Source organism: Nannospalax galili, unplaced genomic scaffold (assembly GCF_000622305.1).
Source record: "Nannospalax galili isolate Female #2095 unplaced genomic scaffold, S.galili_v1.0 scaffold1049, whole genome shotgun sequence".
Taxonomy (NCBI): domain Eukaryota; kingdom Metazoa; phylum Chordata; class Mammalia; order Rodentia; family Spalacidae; genus Nannospalax; species Nannospalax galili.
The window spans coordinates 386018-403259 of NW_008358636.1; the positions used below are offsets into that span (position 1 = coordinate 386018).

General features: G+C 43.3%; 3 long non-coding RNA genes and 1 gene segment (V, D, J or C); all 4 read left to right on the top strand.

The window, feature by feature from the left end:
- The first annotated feature begins 1056 nt into the window (after positions 1 to 1056).
- Positions 1057 to 4732, top strand: LOC115068247. Its single transcript, XR_003847610.1, has 3 exons — positions 1057 to 1291; positions 1417 to 1508; positions 4704 to 4732. It is a non-coding gene; the product is annotated as an uncharacterized LOC115068247 (long non-coding RNA).
- Positions 4733 to 4926: 194 nt separating this feature from the next.
- On the top strand, positions 4927 to 5630 carry LOC103724800. The segment is given in 2 exon segments: positions 4927 to 5128; positions 5248 to 5630. Coding segments are annotated over 2 exon segments (432 nt in total).
- A 4455-nt stretch (positions 5631 to 10085) lies between these two features.
- LOC115068245 lies at positions 10086 to 10630 on the top strand. The gene is made up of 2 exons (XR_003847607.1): positions 10086 to 10315; positions 10412 to 10630. It is a non-coding gene; the product is annotated as an uncharacterized LOC115068245 (long non-coding RNA).
- Positions 10631 to 10840: 210 nt separating this feature from the next.
- LOC115068246 lies at positions 10841 to 11772 on the top strand. Of its 2 annotated transcripts, none has more exons than XR_003847608.1 (4): positions 10841 to 10855; positions 11188 to 11357; positions 11443 to 11530; positions 11616 to 11772. It is a non-coding gene; the product is annotated as an uncharacterized LOC115068246 (long non-coding RNA). The 2 variants fall into 2 exon arrangements; XR_003847609.1 differs by having other exon boundaries at positions 10850 to 10864.
- Positions 11773 to 17242: the final 5470 nt, after the last annotated feature.

Genomic DNA, 17242 nt, shown 5'->3' on the forward strand with positions numbered 1-17242 from the left:
AAGAGGAGTGGCAGTGGGGTGGGGGGCAGTCTCCCTACTTTCAGAGAGTCATCTAGGGCCATCAAAGAACAAAAACCTTCATGTAATTATTAGCATCCAAGAATTCTTGATAAGCTATTTGCAGTAAGGGAGACAGGATGTCCTCAGTAATTTATTCCAGTTTTCCGTTATCATTTTCCCTTAAGATCAGCCAGGCTTGAATCATCTATTTCATCAAAATCTTCTCAAAGTAAAAATAAATGCTCTGTGACCTTTGCCCTTACACTGTCAAAAGTGGAATTAAGGAAGGTAAATCTTGACTCTGCTAGGGCTGATAATTATTATTTTGTGCATATATGTTTGTGTCTATCTAGCTAGAAAAACCACATGACAGGCAAGGTTAGGTGCCTACCAGGTGAAATTGGTCCTAATTGGCATACTTCCCAGACGTCATGAACAGCATTGGAAAAACTATATTAGCTGGGACTGGCATATCATAGCACTGTACAATGTTACGGTTTGAATCTGAAATGTCCAAAACAGGCTCATATTTTAAATGCTGGTTCCCCAACTTGTGGCAATATATTCACACTGCTGAGGAGCCTCTAACAGGTATGGCCTGTCGTTGGAAGTAGGCCACCAGGCCTGCCTTTAAGATTATGTCTCCACCCTGACTTGAAAGACTTTCATTTTCTCTCTGCTTTCTGGTCTGGAGGCTGGAAAGCTGACTTCAGGATTCCAGCATGGTCAGGCTCTGGTGAGAGCTTTTTTCCTGGCTTGTCAACAGTCACCTCTTTCCATGTCCTCATGTGGCAGAGAACAAGCCCTTACTTATCTCCTTTGGACATTAATCTTATTGTATCAAAACTCTGCCTTTGCTTAACACAAATTACTTCCATAAAGTTCTTATCTTCAGAAACAGCCACTTTGGAGGTTGGACTTCAACACATGAATCTTGGTGGTAACATATTTAGTCGCTAACAAAGGCAAGTCTTTGGTTATTGCCCAGCAGGCCACATGGGGGCACTATGGCACCATGCAGCCCCATGTCCCCTGTGAAGAGCCCCTAGAGCTACCTGCCAGGGTCTTGGAGGATTATGAAAGCTTGTTAGATGCTTTGGCCAAAAGAGGGAGAGTGCAGAGTAACTTGCACAGGCTGGAGTCAGAGTAGTGACTTCACAGTCACCCAGAGCATTGGTACTCAGAGCTCCAGCTCTCAGAGGCCCAGATTCTTGGGCACAGCAATACCTGCCTAAACTTGTCCTTGGCTGTCATGGGTTCCCGGCTTCTCTGCTTCATGGGAGTAGACAAAGTAAGTATCCTTATTTTGAACGTTCTCCTCCGATATTCCACTTTCCCTCCAGGATTTGTGCCCCATCCCCTGACCCTCTAAGGTCTCCTGTGCTCATCTTCCATCTTCTGTTCCCACCATTCCAGTGTAGACTGAACTCACCCCAACTCCAAGATACCTGATCAAAGCAAGAGACCAGGAAGCGGCAGTGAAATGTTCTCTTAGCCCAGGACGCCCGGTATGTCCTGGTACCAAAAACGCTGAGAACTGGCCAGCTAAGCCTTTCGGTAACCTTTGCTCTGAGCTGCCGAGCTTCGGTGCCTTGGAGCTTGGGATCAGCACTGTATCTCTGAGCTAGCAGCTTGGCCCAGCCCTTCAGAGTTAACAATGTTCGGTGCAAAAAACCTCTGCCCAGCAGGAGCGACTTCGGACATGACATGTCTGTGAAGACTTAGAACCACAGGAGGGGAAAGAAAATGGTTGTGGGTCATTGGAAAACGCATCCTGGGCTTTCCAGCCATTTGAGGACCAGGAATCAAGGCTCAGAGATTCTTCCCACATATGCTACATCAGTATATCCTCTCTAAAATCTCCATCTGGCCTGATACTGTGTACCACAGGAACAGAGGAACCTGTCACATAATATCTGTCTTCTCTCTTATGGGCAGAATATTTCATTCTGAGGTCAAGTTTATGTGGTAATAGTGTAATGTGGATGTAAAATCAAAGAGGTTCATTTCACATAATTAAAAGAAAGAACTGGTGTGTTGGGAAAGTCAAGGAGAGAGAGCATGGTAACAGAAGGTTGAAAAGCAAGCTGCAGGATGATTAAAGAGGTGTTTTGCAACTTAAGGTCTCTTTGAAAGTCCTTAATACCCAGAAAATACAGAGCAAAGCCTTGTGGTAAGTGGTGTCACTTGGGAGACAATCTCATTTGGAGACATTCTAGACTTGGTTGGCAGTAAGAGCCCTGACATTGATTATGACATTGTCCTTCCTGACTTCTGGCCTGGATGCAATCTTCTCAGTGCACAAGCAGGTCCTTTGCCAAATGCAGAGGGTATAACTAAGCAACCTTTTATAGTCTCAAAGTCCTTAGTACCCAGAAAATACAGAGCAAAGCCTTGTGGTAAGTGATGTCACTTGAGAGACAATCTCATTTGGGGACATTCTAGACTTGGTTGGCAGTAAGAACCCTGACATTGATTATGGCATTGTCCTTCCTGACTTCTGGCCTGGATGCGATCTTCTCAGTGCATAGGCAGGTCCTTTGCCAAATGCAGAGGGTATAACTAAGCAACCTTTTATAGTCTCTGTGTCCCCACCGTTCCAGTGTAGACTGAACTCACCCCAACTCCAAGATACCTGATCAAAGCAAGAGACCAGGAAGCGGCAGTGAAATGTTCTCTTAGCCCAGGACGCCCGGTATGTCCTGGTACCAAAAACGCTGAGAACTGGCCAGCTAAGCCTTTCGGTAACCTTTGCTCTGAGCTGCCGAGCTTCGGCGCCTTGAAGCTTGGGCTCAGCACTGTATCTCTGCGCTAGCAGCTTGGCCCAGCCCTTCAGAGTTAACGATGTTCGGTGCACAAAACCTCTGCCCAGCAGGAGCGACTTCGGACATGACATGTCTGTGAAGTCTTAGAACCGCAGGAGGGGAAAGAAAATGGTTGTGGGTCACTGGAAAATGCATCCTGGGCTTTCCAGCCTTTTGAGGACCAGGGAATCAAGGCTCAGAGATTCTTCCCACATATGCTACATCAGTACATCCTCTCCAAAATCTCCACCTGGCCTGATACTGTGTACCACAGGAACAGAGGAACCTGTCGCATAATATCTGTCTTCTCTCTTATGGGCGGAATATTTCATTCTGAGGTCAAGTTTATGTGGTAATAATGTAATGTGGATGTAAAATCAAAGAGGTTCATTTCACATAATTAAAAGAAACACATATGCTACATCAGTACATCCTCTCCAAAATCTCCACCTGGCCTGATACTGTGTACCACAGGAACAGAGGAACCTGTCGCATAATATCTGTCTTCTCTCTTATGGGCGGAATATTTCATTCTGAGGTCAAGTTTATGTGGTAATAATGTAATGTGGATGTAAAATCAAAGAGGTTCATTTCACATAATTAAAAGAAAAGGAACTGGTGTGTTGGGAAAGTCAAGGAGAGAGAGCATGGTAACAGAAGGTTGAAAAGCAAGCTGCAGGATGATTAAAGAGGTGTTTTGCAACTTAAGGTCTCTTTGAAAGTCCTTAATACCCAGAAAATACAGAGCAAAGCCTTGTGGTAAGTGGTGTCACTTGGGAGACAATCTCATTTGGAGACATTCTAGACTTGGTTGGCAGTAAGAGCCCTGACATTGATTATGACATTGTCCTTCCTGACTTCTGGCCTGGATGCAATCTCATTTTTTTGGTTTATTTGGTTGGGAGTATCTATGGAGTGTGTTTCCAGACTAGATATTCTTTTTTAAAAAATATTTTATTATTTTTATTTTATGTGTATGAGTGTATTGCCTGTGTATGTGTAAGTGTGCCTGTGCTGTGCAATGCCTATGGAGGTCAGAAGACTGTGTCAAGGTCCCCTGGAACTGGAATCATGGATGGTTAACTGCCACGTGGATACTGGGAATTGAACCCGAGTCCTATGCAAGAGCAGCCGGTGCTCTTAACCACCAAGCCATCTCTCCAAGCCCCAGGCTAGATATTCTTGAGATCACCACACTCTTTTTGTGGTCTGTGTTATTACAGCTCAACTCTTTCATTTGTGATACTAATTATAGAAAAGTAACATTTATTTTATTTTTAATCATTATGTTGGTTCACACCATTTTTTGTCTGAATGGGCGGATAGTGGATTTGAAGAGGAGAGCTGTTGGGCGGGCTGTGGAGGTGGAAGAGTATGTGTGAGACAGTGAGAAGGGCTGGCTTTGCTGTTCCTGGTTCAGTTGCTCAGTCATGAGCCTATCCACCTCAGTGGGACTCCAGGGAACAGAGATGTGCTTACCACTTGGGAGCTCTGTGACGCCACAGTGCTGCAAAGAACCCTCAGGGTCTAGGAGAGCAGGGCTGTAAAGGATGCTTGATTGCCCGCTCAGCTCAAGGAGGCAGTTTGAGTTCACTAGCTAACCCAGCTAAACAGTCTCTTTTCTGTTCAGGGAAGGAAAAGTGTGTTGTCTCCTTACTATGCACTAAACAGGGAGTTTCCATGCTCCCGAATAGATGGAGGAGGATAAAGGAATTGAGAAGGCAAGGGTGGGAAATCAGGGTCAGGCCAGTCACATGGGTGGATAAAGGTGGCGCTAATATGGCAAGAAACAGTATGTTGCTAGCATGTGTGGAGAGTGCTCAACCTGACCACCTTCAGTTTGGGGGACTACAGGGTGGGCTCTACTCCTCATTGAGTAGAGCCTGCACCTTGCCACAGGGTGCAGTGTGCCAGGGCGTCCTGCAGGGAGAGTAACGCCCCACCAGGGCATCCTGCAGGGAGAGTAACGGACACCAGAACTTCAGAACCTCAAATACTTCCCAGGAAGCCCTACCCCTACTAATATGGCAAGAAACAGTATGTTGCTAGCATGTGTGGACAGTGCTCAACCTGACCACCTTCAGTTTGGGGCACTACAGGGTGGGCTCTGCTCCTCATTGAGTAGAGCCTGCACCTTGCCATAGGGTGCAGTGTGCCAGGGCGTCCTGCAGGGAGAGTAACATCCCTATCACGGACACCAGAACTTCAGAACCTCAAATACTTCCCAGGAAGCCCTACCCCTGAACTAGGTGATACGTTGGCTCCGGTTGCTGCCATGGACTGCAGGGTGCTCTGCTGCGTGGCCCTTTGTCTCCTGGGAGCAGGTGAGTCCTAGGCACAGCTTGGAAGCCTTTGATCTGTGTTTTTCATTTCTGAAATACAGTTCAGCCAATGAAGTCTGAAGCAGGAGGCTCTGCCCTTAACTCTGTCTCCTGACACACAGGCTCAGTGGATTCCGGAGTCACGCAAACCCCAAAACATCTGATTAAAGCCAAAGGACAGCAAGCGACAATGAGATGTTCCCCTCTCTCTGGACACCTGTCTGTGTTCTGGTACCAGAAGACCCTGAACCGGGGGCCCGAGTTCCTCTTTCAATATTATAATGGAGAAGAGAGAGAAAAAGGAAACGTCCCAGCTCGATTTTCAGCACAACAGTTCCGTAACTCTAGCTCTGAGCTCAATGTCAGTGCCTTGGTGCTGAAGGACTCTGCACTGTTTCTCTGTGCCAGCAGCATTGCACAGACCTGCATGATCATTAGCTTGTCTCTTTTTTCCAACACGTATTGCTTCCCTCCTCTCACTTTTCACTATGGATCTGTTCCCTAATCTGTCTTGCGTATCTCAGACCTCCATTAACAAAGTGGTATGTCATAAACTGATTATTACAATCTCTTCCTTGACAATCCTAACTAATATACAAGTTCAAAGCAAAGCATGACATTAGTTACAGCTTTCTGCTCTGTAGTTGTGTGTCATGCTTCGAGGCCCCATAATCCCCTTGATCTCCTTCATAGAGGACATGGGAGTTTTGATGTTTCCACAAAGGGAAATGGACATTTGTTTGGGAAAGTACAATCTTCCTGAGATGACAGAGCCAACCACAAGTGTTCTGGATAGCTTCAATTGTCAACTTGACACATCTGGGAAGAGGAACCTCAGTTGTGGAATCACTTCTTTCTGATTGGCCGGTGGGCATGTCTGTGAGACCTTTTATTAATTGCTAATTGATGCGAAAGGCTCCAGCCTGTGGTGCCACCCTTGAGCAGGAGGTCCTGGGCTGTATAAGAAAGCAAGTTGCGTACAAGCCAGAGAAGCAAGCCAGTAAGCAGCGTTCTATGATCTCGGCTCCTGTCTTCAAGTTTTTGCCCTGACTCCCTGCTCTGGTTTCCCTCAGTGATAGACTGTGATCAGGATTTATAAGCCAAATAAACCCTTTCCACCCCAAGTTGCTTTTGGTACGAATTTTTTAAAGATTAAAGGCATGCACCACTATGCCTGTTTTTTTATTTTTTTTTTTAGGCCCATTGACTGGAGCCTAGTTAACCTGTCACACAGTCACAGCCTTAAAGAAGACTGATACAAGGGATATTATTATTCCTAGTTACAGACGAAGATATTGGCTTGTAAGTTTGAAAACTTGACCACATCAAATAGCTGTCAAAATACAACTAAGTTCCTTGTCTAAGTCCCGTATTCGGAGATTAAAGGCATGCACCACTATGCCTGTTTTTTTATTTTTATTTTTTGGCCCATTGACTGGAGCCTAGTTAACCTGTCACACAGTTACAGTCTTAAAGAAGACTGATACAAGGGATATTATTATTCCTAGTTACAGATGAAGATATTGGCTTGTAGGTTTGAAAACTTGACCACATCAAATAGCTGTCAAAATACAACTAAGTTCCTTGTCTAAGTCCCGTATTCGTAACTCTATGTTATAATATCTTTTTCATGAAAAAGACACTTGTACTTAAAATCAGAATGCTACTACCTTCATCCACCTCACACCTACAGGTTCTAATAAAATTCTTAGTAGAAATCTGCTTACCCAGGAGACAGCTATGGAGATGGAAACATCTGCTTGGCTCTGATTTCCATTCTAACATGAACTCATCAAGGCTGAAGCCACGTTCTTGACTTGTTTGACTGATTTGTTTCCATCTGTAAATGTGACCAACAGTATCTATCTGCATTAGTTTTTCAGAGAAACAGACCATTAGGATCTATCATCTATCTATCTATCTATCTATCTATCTATCTATCTATCTACCATCATCAATCTATCTGTCTCCTATCATCAATGATGTATCTATATCTAACATTATATGGAATTGACTAATTATGGAATCTGGTAAGTCCAGGTGAGTTCATGGTGCTGGAATGCAAGGAGGAACTCTTCCAGTGCAGATGTACAATTCCCTCTTACATGGGGGAGAGTGGATCTTTTATTATAGTTGCATTTCTGATCAGAAAAGCCCACTGTATTACAGAAAGAAATCTGACTCACTGTACTGATTAAATTGTTGGTTTACTTTAAAGCTAAACTCTATTGATTTAAATGTTAATATATAAAATCATCCACACAGAATCATCCAGAATGTCTACCAAAGTCAAGTTGATATATAAAATCAGTCATCATGACAACTTCAGAAATGTTTAAAGCTTCAGGAAGAGTAAAGTGCCTAGCATGTAATGGGAGCACAGATATTTTGATTGCATTTGCTAATCCCAGGAAACCTCTTTCATCACTGCCTATGTACAAAGGCAGATATGGACGTGACCTGCATTGCTTTGTAGTTGAAGAATTATAAGTCACAGAAATGGAAATACATATACTTGATGATTCATTGCATGAAATTAACTAGAGAATTTGGCATGCACCCCTAGTCAGATGCTTTAAAACCCAATTGATATCTAGATCATATATGATAAACATTACATATTTTAATCAACAGGTTGGTGATTTTAGAGCAGTAGATATGTATATAACCATGCGGCATCCACCCTACTAAGATATGGGACATTTCTACGACAGAGAAATTTCACTCGTAAGGGCTTTCTAGATGTCTGATAATTGACAATATAATTTCTTTCCTTTTTCTTGTATTTTTTTTCTCTTTTTGTTTGTTTGTTTGAAATAGGGTCTCACTATGTATCCCCAGCTGGTCTGGAACTCACTATGTAGACCATCCTAGGCTGGCCTTGATCTCACAGAGATCTGCCTGCTTCTGCCTCCCAAGTGTTGGGATTAAAGGTGTGTGCCAGCATGCCCTACTATAATTTCTATTTTTTTAGAGTAATTTTGCTCAAATATTGTTTGTTTTTGTTTTTGTTTTCCTGTAGCCCCAGCTGGCCTGGAACTCACTATGTAGACCAGGGTAGCCTCTAGCTATTTCACTGCCTCTGCCTCCCAAGTGCTGAATCTAAATGCTGAGTCACACCCCTGATGTAGGTATTTTTTAAACACAAATTAAAAATCTCTACCCATTCAAACACTTCCTGTTTAATACATCATTAAATATTTAGGAGACCAAGGAGGGTCTGTATCATTTAAGAGGATTGAAGCCATGTTATATACCTGACCACATTTAAACAATCCTATTTGAAGGTCAGCAGTGAGATAAAAATGACTGTCGGAAGGTCACGCCTGCTGGTTGAGGCCGACTCTGCAAAATGTTCTTTTTCATTCATTTCTTTTCTCATCCACAAATTCACTCAAATTATTTTATATGAATACTTTCACAAACTTAGTAATTTCCAAGGAAGTTATTTTGAAGCATGTGGCCAGGCCTCGTGCTCACATGTATATGTGCTAGAGCCAAGCAAACCACAGGTTAGTGATGCTGCTTATGGAGGGATCAGACCAAACTGGGAGAAGGGATGGCTTTTCCCTAACGATGACTGTCCAACTTGTGAAACAAACCTGAACCTAGAAAACCCCTGTTTCTGTTCTGGCTCTGCCTTGAACACCAAGTTCTTATGCTTATGCACTGTTTCCTGGACCATGAGTGTCCTGCACACAGATGTGGGGCCACTCATGGGCTTGTTGGATCTTATCTCCGATATGTGGTTATGACATCAGGCTCTGATGAGGTCTCTGGCCAGTTTCTGTGTCCTTCTCTCTTAAGAACCATAGATGCTGAGTGACGCCAGGCCTGTGCTTATGCTGAAAGAGAAATGAACAAATTCAGAAACATAAAATCATGAGGCCTAACCATGGAACCTATTTTCAGGACTTTTGGTCTAATATTAAGAATTTAATATCACTGCAGCAGATTATTAAACTAAATATAAGGCCTTTTAAAGTTTGGAGCTCTTTGGCACAATACGCATTTTGAAGTCCTCTATATTTAGTACTTCATGACAGAGATCCTGCATAAGGGGCCATTATTCATGGACTATTTATCAAGAAAGAATGCAGCACTTGTCCTGACCCTGGAATCTGTCAGTTCCCTCAGGTCCTTCACATCCCTTCACTCCTTTTGCTAATGCTACAAAATTTAGTCTTTTTCTTTTTGTTATCCACAAATCCACTCAAATTGCTTTATAATGATATTTTGACAAACTAAATCATTTTTAAGGAAGTTATTTTGAGACAGGCAACATGTGGCCAGCCAACAGGTTTTTGCCAATAGGTGATTGATTACACTGAGTGTCCATCACAGTTCACAAAGGGAGGCAAATCATGAGCATGGTGTGCAACATGGAAAGCAGATGTACTCAGTTGATATGGCCTTGCTACATTTGACAGTTGTCCTATCCATCAGTAAATTGATTGGAAACAGCAAATCAATTCCTTCAATGCTGGTGGGTGATTTGAAAACCAGACATCAGAGAGAACCACTGCAGTTAGAGAACTTCAGCAGGATTATGGTCATACAACATGGAAAGCAGATGCACTCAGTTGACATTTGACAGTTGTCCTATCCATCAGTAAATTGATCGGAAACAGCAAATCAATTCCTTCAATGCTGATGGGTGATTTGAAAACCGGACATCAGAGAGAACCACTGCAGTTAGAGAACTTCAGCAGGATTATGGTCAATTAAATAAACTAGAAAATGATACTTAAGAGAGAACATAAGACACATGAACCAAAAGCTACCAGGAAGCCACAAGGGTGTTCCCTCTGATTCTAGAAGTATTTAGTCAACAAAAACTAGAGTATTAATGAGGAATTATACCACCACAGGAAGACAGTATACATAGCATTTATAAACTATTATAGAAAAAAAAAATACCAAGAAGAGCTGTGTCAGTTTGGATAACTGCCTTCTACTTGAACTAGGTGCGTATTTACATTAGGTTTGATCCTCTGAGAAAGGGGGTGTGGCCCCAGAGAAAGGAAGCCTCTGGTGCCCAGGCAGAGAGAATGAGAAGACGGAATCATTCCCTCTATAGCCCCATTTCTTTCTCCAACACAGAAACTCAGTCAGTTCCTCTGTTCTGCCCAGCCCAGGCCATGCACCTCAGTTTACTGTGCAGTGTGGTCTTTTGTCTACTGCAGGCAGGTGAGTTCTGGACAGGACCCAGCCTGGCATTCTAAGGTACTAGCATGAAACCTTTCTGTCGATGTGGAAGCATCAGCCTCTTCTCCCTTTCTACAGGTCCAGTGAATGCTGGTGTCATTCAGATCCCAAACTCTCTGCTCTGGAAGGCAGGACAGAATGCAACTATAAGATGCACCCAAGATATGAACCTTGACACCATGTTCTGGTATCGACAGGATCCAGGGCTGGGGCTGAGGCTGATCTATTACTCACTTTATACAGGCAACAATGAAAAAGGAGACATCCCCGAGGGGTATAAAGTATCCAGGCCAAGCACAGAAATCTTCTCCCTCATTCTGGAGTCAGCCTCCCCCTCCCAGACATCTGTGTACTTCTGTGCGATCAGTTACTCCACAGTGCTGCACGGCAGCATCCTATCTGCACATAAAGTCCAGGGAGGCACCATGAAACTCGGTGGTGTGTGGTTAGAGTTCTCAGCCCTAGGGTCTTAGATCTCTAAGGATTCTGGGCAGTGTGTGCTGAGATGCATCTCCCAAGAATGTCAGTCAGGTTTGGCCTTGACTTGGGACTCAGTTGTCTCCACTATTGCTATCAGCTCTTTTCTTTGGGATGTCGCATTGGAGATGGTGCTTTTCAGCTCTGATTCTACTAGTCTTGGGCTTGAGTATAAATATTCCAGGATAGAAAGTGCGCTGTAGTTTGGACATACCTAAACTCCATGCTCTCCCTGACGTGACACTGCAGCTTTTTCCCTCTAGGATTCTTCCAACTCAGTGGCTGAAAATGATGGCCCATTGGTTTTGTAGATAATACATTTATGAATACTTGATTCATTCATCCAAGTACTGATAATGCAAATTGTGTGGTTGTAGGGACTGGTAGAGGAAGTGAAGTCACCATGGGAACTGCCATGTGAGAAGAAGGGTCGCCATCATCCTCCTCTTACTCATTAAGACTCAGATCTTGTGAGCCTCCATCCTGTACTGACCCTGCCATGGAATCGGGCTTCTCTGTTGGGTGGCCTTCCATTTTCGGCAGACAGGTGAGTCCTTAGAACACCAAGCAGTTTCAGTGTGTGAATATGTGTATGTGTGTGTGTAAGGACTATTTTTTATTTCTGTTCCCAGCTTCTGTTTCCACAGACCACCCTGTTGCTGGAGTCTCTCAATCTCCCACGTTCAAAGTCACAAAGAAGGGACCGAATGTAATTGTCAGGTGTGATCTAGTTTCTGGTCATACTGTTCTTTACTGGTACCAACAGAAGCTAGGGCAGGGCCTAGAGTTTGTGGTGTATTTCCAGGGTAACATTGTAGCAGACCAATCTGGGCTGTCTAGTGATCGGTTCTCTGCAGTGAGGCCTGAGGGCTCCTTCTCCACTCTGAAGATCCAGCTCACAGGGCAGAAGGATACAGGCTTGTACCTCTGAACCAGCAGCTTAGCCACAGCATGGCACAGGCAGCTCCTTCCTGCTCATAAAACTCAGATTTCTTTCTTCTTACTGCTTGTAGAGATCCTGTGAAGATGTGGACATCACTTGTCCTTTATAGAAAGGCATCACGGAAGAACTCATGAAATACTGACTATGAGTGTGAGTAAGAGAAACAACTGAGGCCCATTGCATTCTAGAAAACTCCAGAGACAGCTGCGTTCTACAGAGCAAGGACTGGACATCTTAGCATTGTCCTTCAGGATAGTCATCTGCAGGATGTTGAGATTGCTGCTCCCAAGCAAGCCTGAGTCCTGCACAGGGTGCATTCCTCCTCTCCTGTGGCTGAGTGACCCGTGTGGTATCTGAGAAGTTTGAAGTCATGTCCTTAGTTAAAATCTTTCTTTAGCTGCATCTTCTATCCCTGTCACGTTGGAAGTTTTCTTATGCATACTATCAAATTTGTCCTACTTTTAAAATTCAAAATCTTTACTACTTTTGTGGCAGCTACTTGATAAACAGGAAAATGGGAATAATAAGACTTCATCTGCCTAGATTAAGCATTTTGTTTTCTTCATTTTATTTTCATTTACCACTGCTCTTGTAATGACAGACTTTCACTCACATCCTAGTGCCATCTTAGGACCTTACAGCAATATCTAGAAACCCAGCTTTTCAATCCCAACCAAAACCTTCAATTTGAAATAATTTCCTTGATGTTGCTAATGAAAAAAAATAATTAAAAATCAATGTCCTGACTTTCATCATTATATACTGTCTCATTTATTATATTGTAATAAAACTGTCTGCCCATCTGTGGGTAGAACTTTAGTTTGATCTGGGGAGCTGATAAGAATCTATGTCTGGAGTTTCTGATAGTCCTCAGAGACAGTCCAGTAGGCCAAAATTGGAACTGCATATCACAGACTCAGGTGCCATAGAGGTGCCCTTGCACAGCTAGTAAAAGAATCTCAGATCCTTTGAGCCCACTTATCAGAAATTACAATTGCTCAGTATACCAAATTCCTTCCTAAGAATGATGTCCTCAGCATGGAGTTGTCTTGATCTTATTTTAATGATGCCATGTCCAAACACTTTACTTTGTTTACGTAGAATGTATTTTGATCATATTCACCCCCTCTCTGAAATCCTCCCAGATCCACACCCCCTTACCTACCCACACAACTTTGTGTCCTTATTTTCTTTTAACCTGTCTGGTCCAACTTGTGCTGTTTGTTATAGGCTTGGTTGTGAGCTGTCCACTCTTCCCAAACATTTTATAGAGATTGCTTTCTTTCTGTTTTGTTCTATAGTTTCACTGAGAGAAGAATTGCTTTGGTTTTTTGCTTATCGCTCTGAGGAAGGTTTTTACGGTTTAATTACATCCAGAAATCATTTCAACTCTTCTGTTCAGTGCAAACTGTGACACTAAAAGTAGCAGCAGGATTGTCAAGCTTTGTAAAACAGTCACTTTACACATTCCAGGATGAAGGGCTCTTAGGGTGTTTATTGTTAACAACAAACTTTTAGTCTCGTTTAAACAAGAAGGTAGAGGATTGAAGAACGCGTGACTGATTCATGAAGGAGAGCTACATCAAGTACCTGCCTCACAGTGGAGGACGGTACACTGCCAAGTGCTTCTGCAAAACTACACTCCATCATGGACTGCTGCACCAACTTCATGATGATATGTGATCGCAACAACAGTAAGAAGCTTATGGCTGTGTGCATTGTCAAACATGCCTTTGAGATCATTCAGATCACTCTTATAGGTCCTGGTGAGTGCCATCATCAACAGTGGCCCCGGGGAAGACTTAACAGGCATTAGGTGAGTTGGGACAGTGAGATGGAAGGCTATGGATGTGTCACCTCTGCACCAAGTGAATTAGGCCATTTGTCTGCTGTGCACAGGTGCACCTGGGGTTGCCTTCTAGAACATCAAGACCATCACTGAATGTCACACAAATGAGCTCCTCAGGGCTGCCAAGTTCTCACCCAACTCCTAGCCATCAAGAAGATCGAACTGGAAGACTAAGTCCACCTGCTGATTTCCCAGTTGCTGCCTGATAAACTGTGTGCCCTTTGGGACAAGTCCAGAAAAAAAAAAAAGATTGTGCACACAACTCTTGCAGAGGACCTGGGTTCAAGTCGCCAGCACTCATACCAGGCTCACAACTGCTTCTAATTCCAGTTCTAGGCTATCCATGACCTCAGGGCACCTGTGTGTACATGGAGCACCTAAATTCATGCAAGCACATACATATTAAATAAATAAGCAGATAAATAGAAAATTGATCATTAAAAAGTACCCCATGGAACTTCTGGAATTTTTTCTTGCTAACTACTCAGACATTTCCCAGAATTCCTTGGAAGATGGCAGAAAAAGTAACATAAAAACCTCATTTATTGACCACAAGATGGCACTCTGATGCTACTGGACACCAAACATCTCTAGGGAGTCTGGGAGAGCAACCAAGGAGGGAAAGGGTTAAGAAAAACGTGGGCTTGGGTCAGATATTAGGCATAGATATGTTGAGATGTGTTCAGTTATTGTTAGGTTTCCTACAGCTGTACAAGTGCTGGGACATGAGAGTTTTGGCAGAACAGCTTTGATACCAGGACAGGTGCAGAAAGAGAACAAACTGCCTGAGGGGAAAGTGGGAAACCATTGGCACGTGGTTTACCCTCAGCTCCCGGTATTTGCTGCTATACCCACCTTTCTGGCTAGCTTTGCTGAGCAACAGAGAGGAGTATCTGATCCTGCTACAGAGGTGGGGCAGGGTGACATCAGAGGCCCAGCCATCACTCTGTTAGAGAAGAGCCTCAGAATTCCAGTTCTCAGTGCTAAGATCACAGCATCTAGCTGGGACAGTTCCCTTCTCACTAACCTGCCATGATCCCTGCATTCTTTTGTGTGACCTTTTGTCTGCTAGGAGCAGGCAAGTTCTGTGCTTTGCTGGAAAACTCTTTCATGGTTTTATAATGTTCTTGCCCCAAATCTTTTCTTTCTCTCCACAAAACCATGTTATTTCTTAAAAACTGATTTTCCCTTAGCCTTTCTTTTCTAACAGGTCTCACAGATGCTGGAATCACCCAGACACCTTACACACACAGGAACAAAGACGACTCTGGCATGCTCTCAGAACATGAACTATTATTCAGTGTTCTGGTATGACAAGATTCAGGACAGGAGATGAAGCTTGGGAGATGTTGGCATCGTGGCTAAAGGAGATGTTCCAAATGGCTACAATGTCTCAAGACACAGGAAGGAGCTTGGGGTCAGCCAGCTCCGAACAGATCTCCTTGCACTTCTGCGCCAGCAGGGAAAACAGCACTGCACAGCAAGCTGCTCTTTGTACAAAAAGGGCAGCCACAAGGCTGAGATGGGAACTCCTTCCTGAGCCCCATCCCAACTGAAAGAGACATCTGCACTGTCTGAAGCTCTTCACTGTCATGGCAACTCGGCCAGAGAGGCCTCATGCAGCACAAACCTTAGTGTGAGCTTAGGTCCATCATGTGTGTGTAAATGTAGAAAATATTGAATGCTAATTATTTCCCTATTTGAGACATTCTAGAAACAGCAGAGAACGGGCACAGTGCCTTTCAACATGTATTTCATCTTCTTTGCAAAAGAAAAAAAGCAGTGTAGGAAGTACCTGAGCAACTTTGAACTCCATCATTCAGCTGGGATTCTCCACATTTAAAGGCATATAAAGTCACATTGGCTTTAATTCCATTAAAAATATTTTTCTGTAGAAAAAGATCTTGACAGTAAGTTTAAAAATCTACACGTCGACAAACCACTTAGGGAAGTGATAGTTCGTAGACGCACCAAACAGCAGCCTTAGACATTCTATTAGTTCCTTCTCTGTTGCTATGTTACACACTATGACCAAGGCAACATACAGAAGGAAGAGTTTATTTGACTTGTGGTTCCAAAAGGAAAAGAGTCTATAATGTCAGGTGTCAGAAGGTGGCTGGAACAGAAAGCTGACCACTCACATCTTCAAGCAGGAGTAGGAAGTAGAGAGACAGGGGAAACCTGGTAAGGCTTACAAATGCTCAAAATATGCCCCAATGATGGGCTCTCATCAAAACCACACCTCCTAAAACTTCCCAAAACAGCACCACCAACTAGGGGCAAATTGTCCCAAAATTTGGAGCCTATGGGAGACAATGTCATTCAAATCATCACATTCCACCTCCTAACCCCCAAAGACTCATGACCATATATAATGCAAAATTCATTTGGTCCAACCTTAAAAGTCCTCATAGTCTCTAACAGTCTCAGTACTATTTAAAAGTCCCACATCCTTCCTGAAAATCAAGACAATCTCTTAACTATAAGCCCCTGTAAAATCAAAAGACAAGTTACATGCTTCCAACATACAATGAAACAAAACACACATTCCCATTCCAAAAGGTAGGAATGGAGGCATAGTGGGGAAATACTGAACCAAAACAAGACTGAAACCAGGGCAAACACCAAATCCAGTAACTCCATGCTCATCTTCTGAGACTTTACTTCCAATGGGCTTAGTTTGCTCAGACCCTCAAGCTTTGCTGCGTGTAACATACTTCTCTCAATTTGGCTGGTACCGCTCAGCTCTCCTTGGCAGATGTCTCAGTTTTATCAGCTCCAGGGTCTTAGGGTCTCCACTGCCAACCAGGCTTCACATTCACAGCTTCATACAATGACCTGTCAGATCTTCTTGACCTGCCACAGCCTTCTTTATAAGGGAAGCCCCTGCTGGACACTGATTGGCCTCAGCAGCTCTCTGAAACCAAGGAAGAAGAATCAATGAGCTCTTCACTCTTGCATCTTTTTAGCCTGGGATTCACCTTGGCCCACTTCATTCACAGTAGTAGCATTTCTCTGTTGTGCTTTTCTAGGAGCAAAAAGCCCCTTCCACATTTTCCTTTCACAAACTGGAGGCTTAACTGGGTGTCGCCTTGAGGGCTTTCATTGTTTAAGTACAAATCTATAGACTTCTCTTTAATGGATCTACTCTCCTTATCAAAGAGAGCCCCTTCTTCGGCACATGCCTTGGCTCCAACAATAATCTTCCTAGTGTCTTTTTCCATTTAAACTGTACATTCTCCATTTATTTCTGCCCCACTTGTTCTTTTTTATTATAGATCTTCATGATATTCATCATTAATAACCACATTATGGATTCTACATTAGGCTTTCTTGAAATTTCCTCTGCCAAAGAAATTAGTCCATTACTTTTCAATTTAGCCTCGGGCATGCACTTAGGCTAAGGATAGACAGCATCCAGACTCTTTGCCAAAATATCCCAGTTGCTGCTTAAATCTTTATTTCCCTCTGGAACTATATTGTTCTCAGCACTACTTTCTTCCAGGCTCCTATTCGAATGGCCTTTTAAGCTCTGCTTACAGCATTCAAATGCTTTACTAGTCCAAACTTCCAAAGTCTTCCACACTTCTCCAAACATCCACATGGTCAGATTCTTTACAGCCACACCCCACTCCTGGTA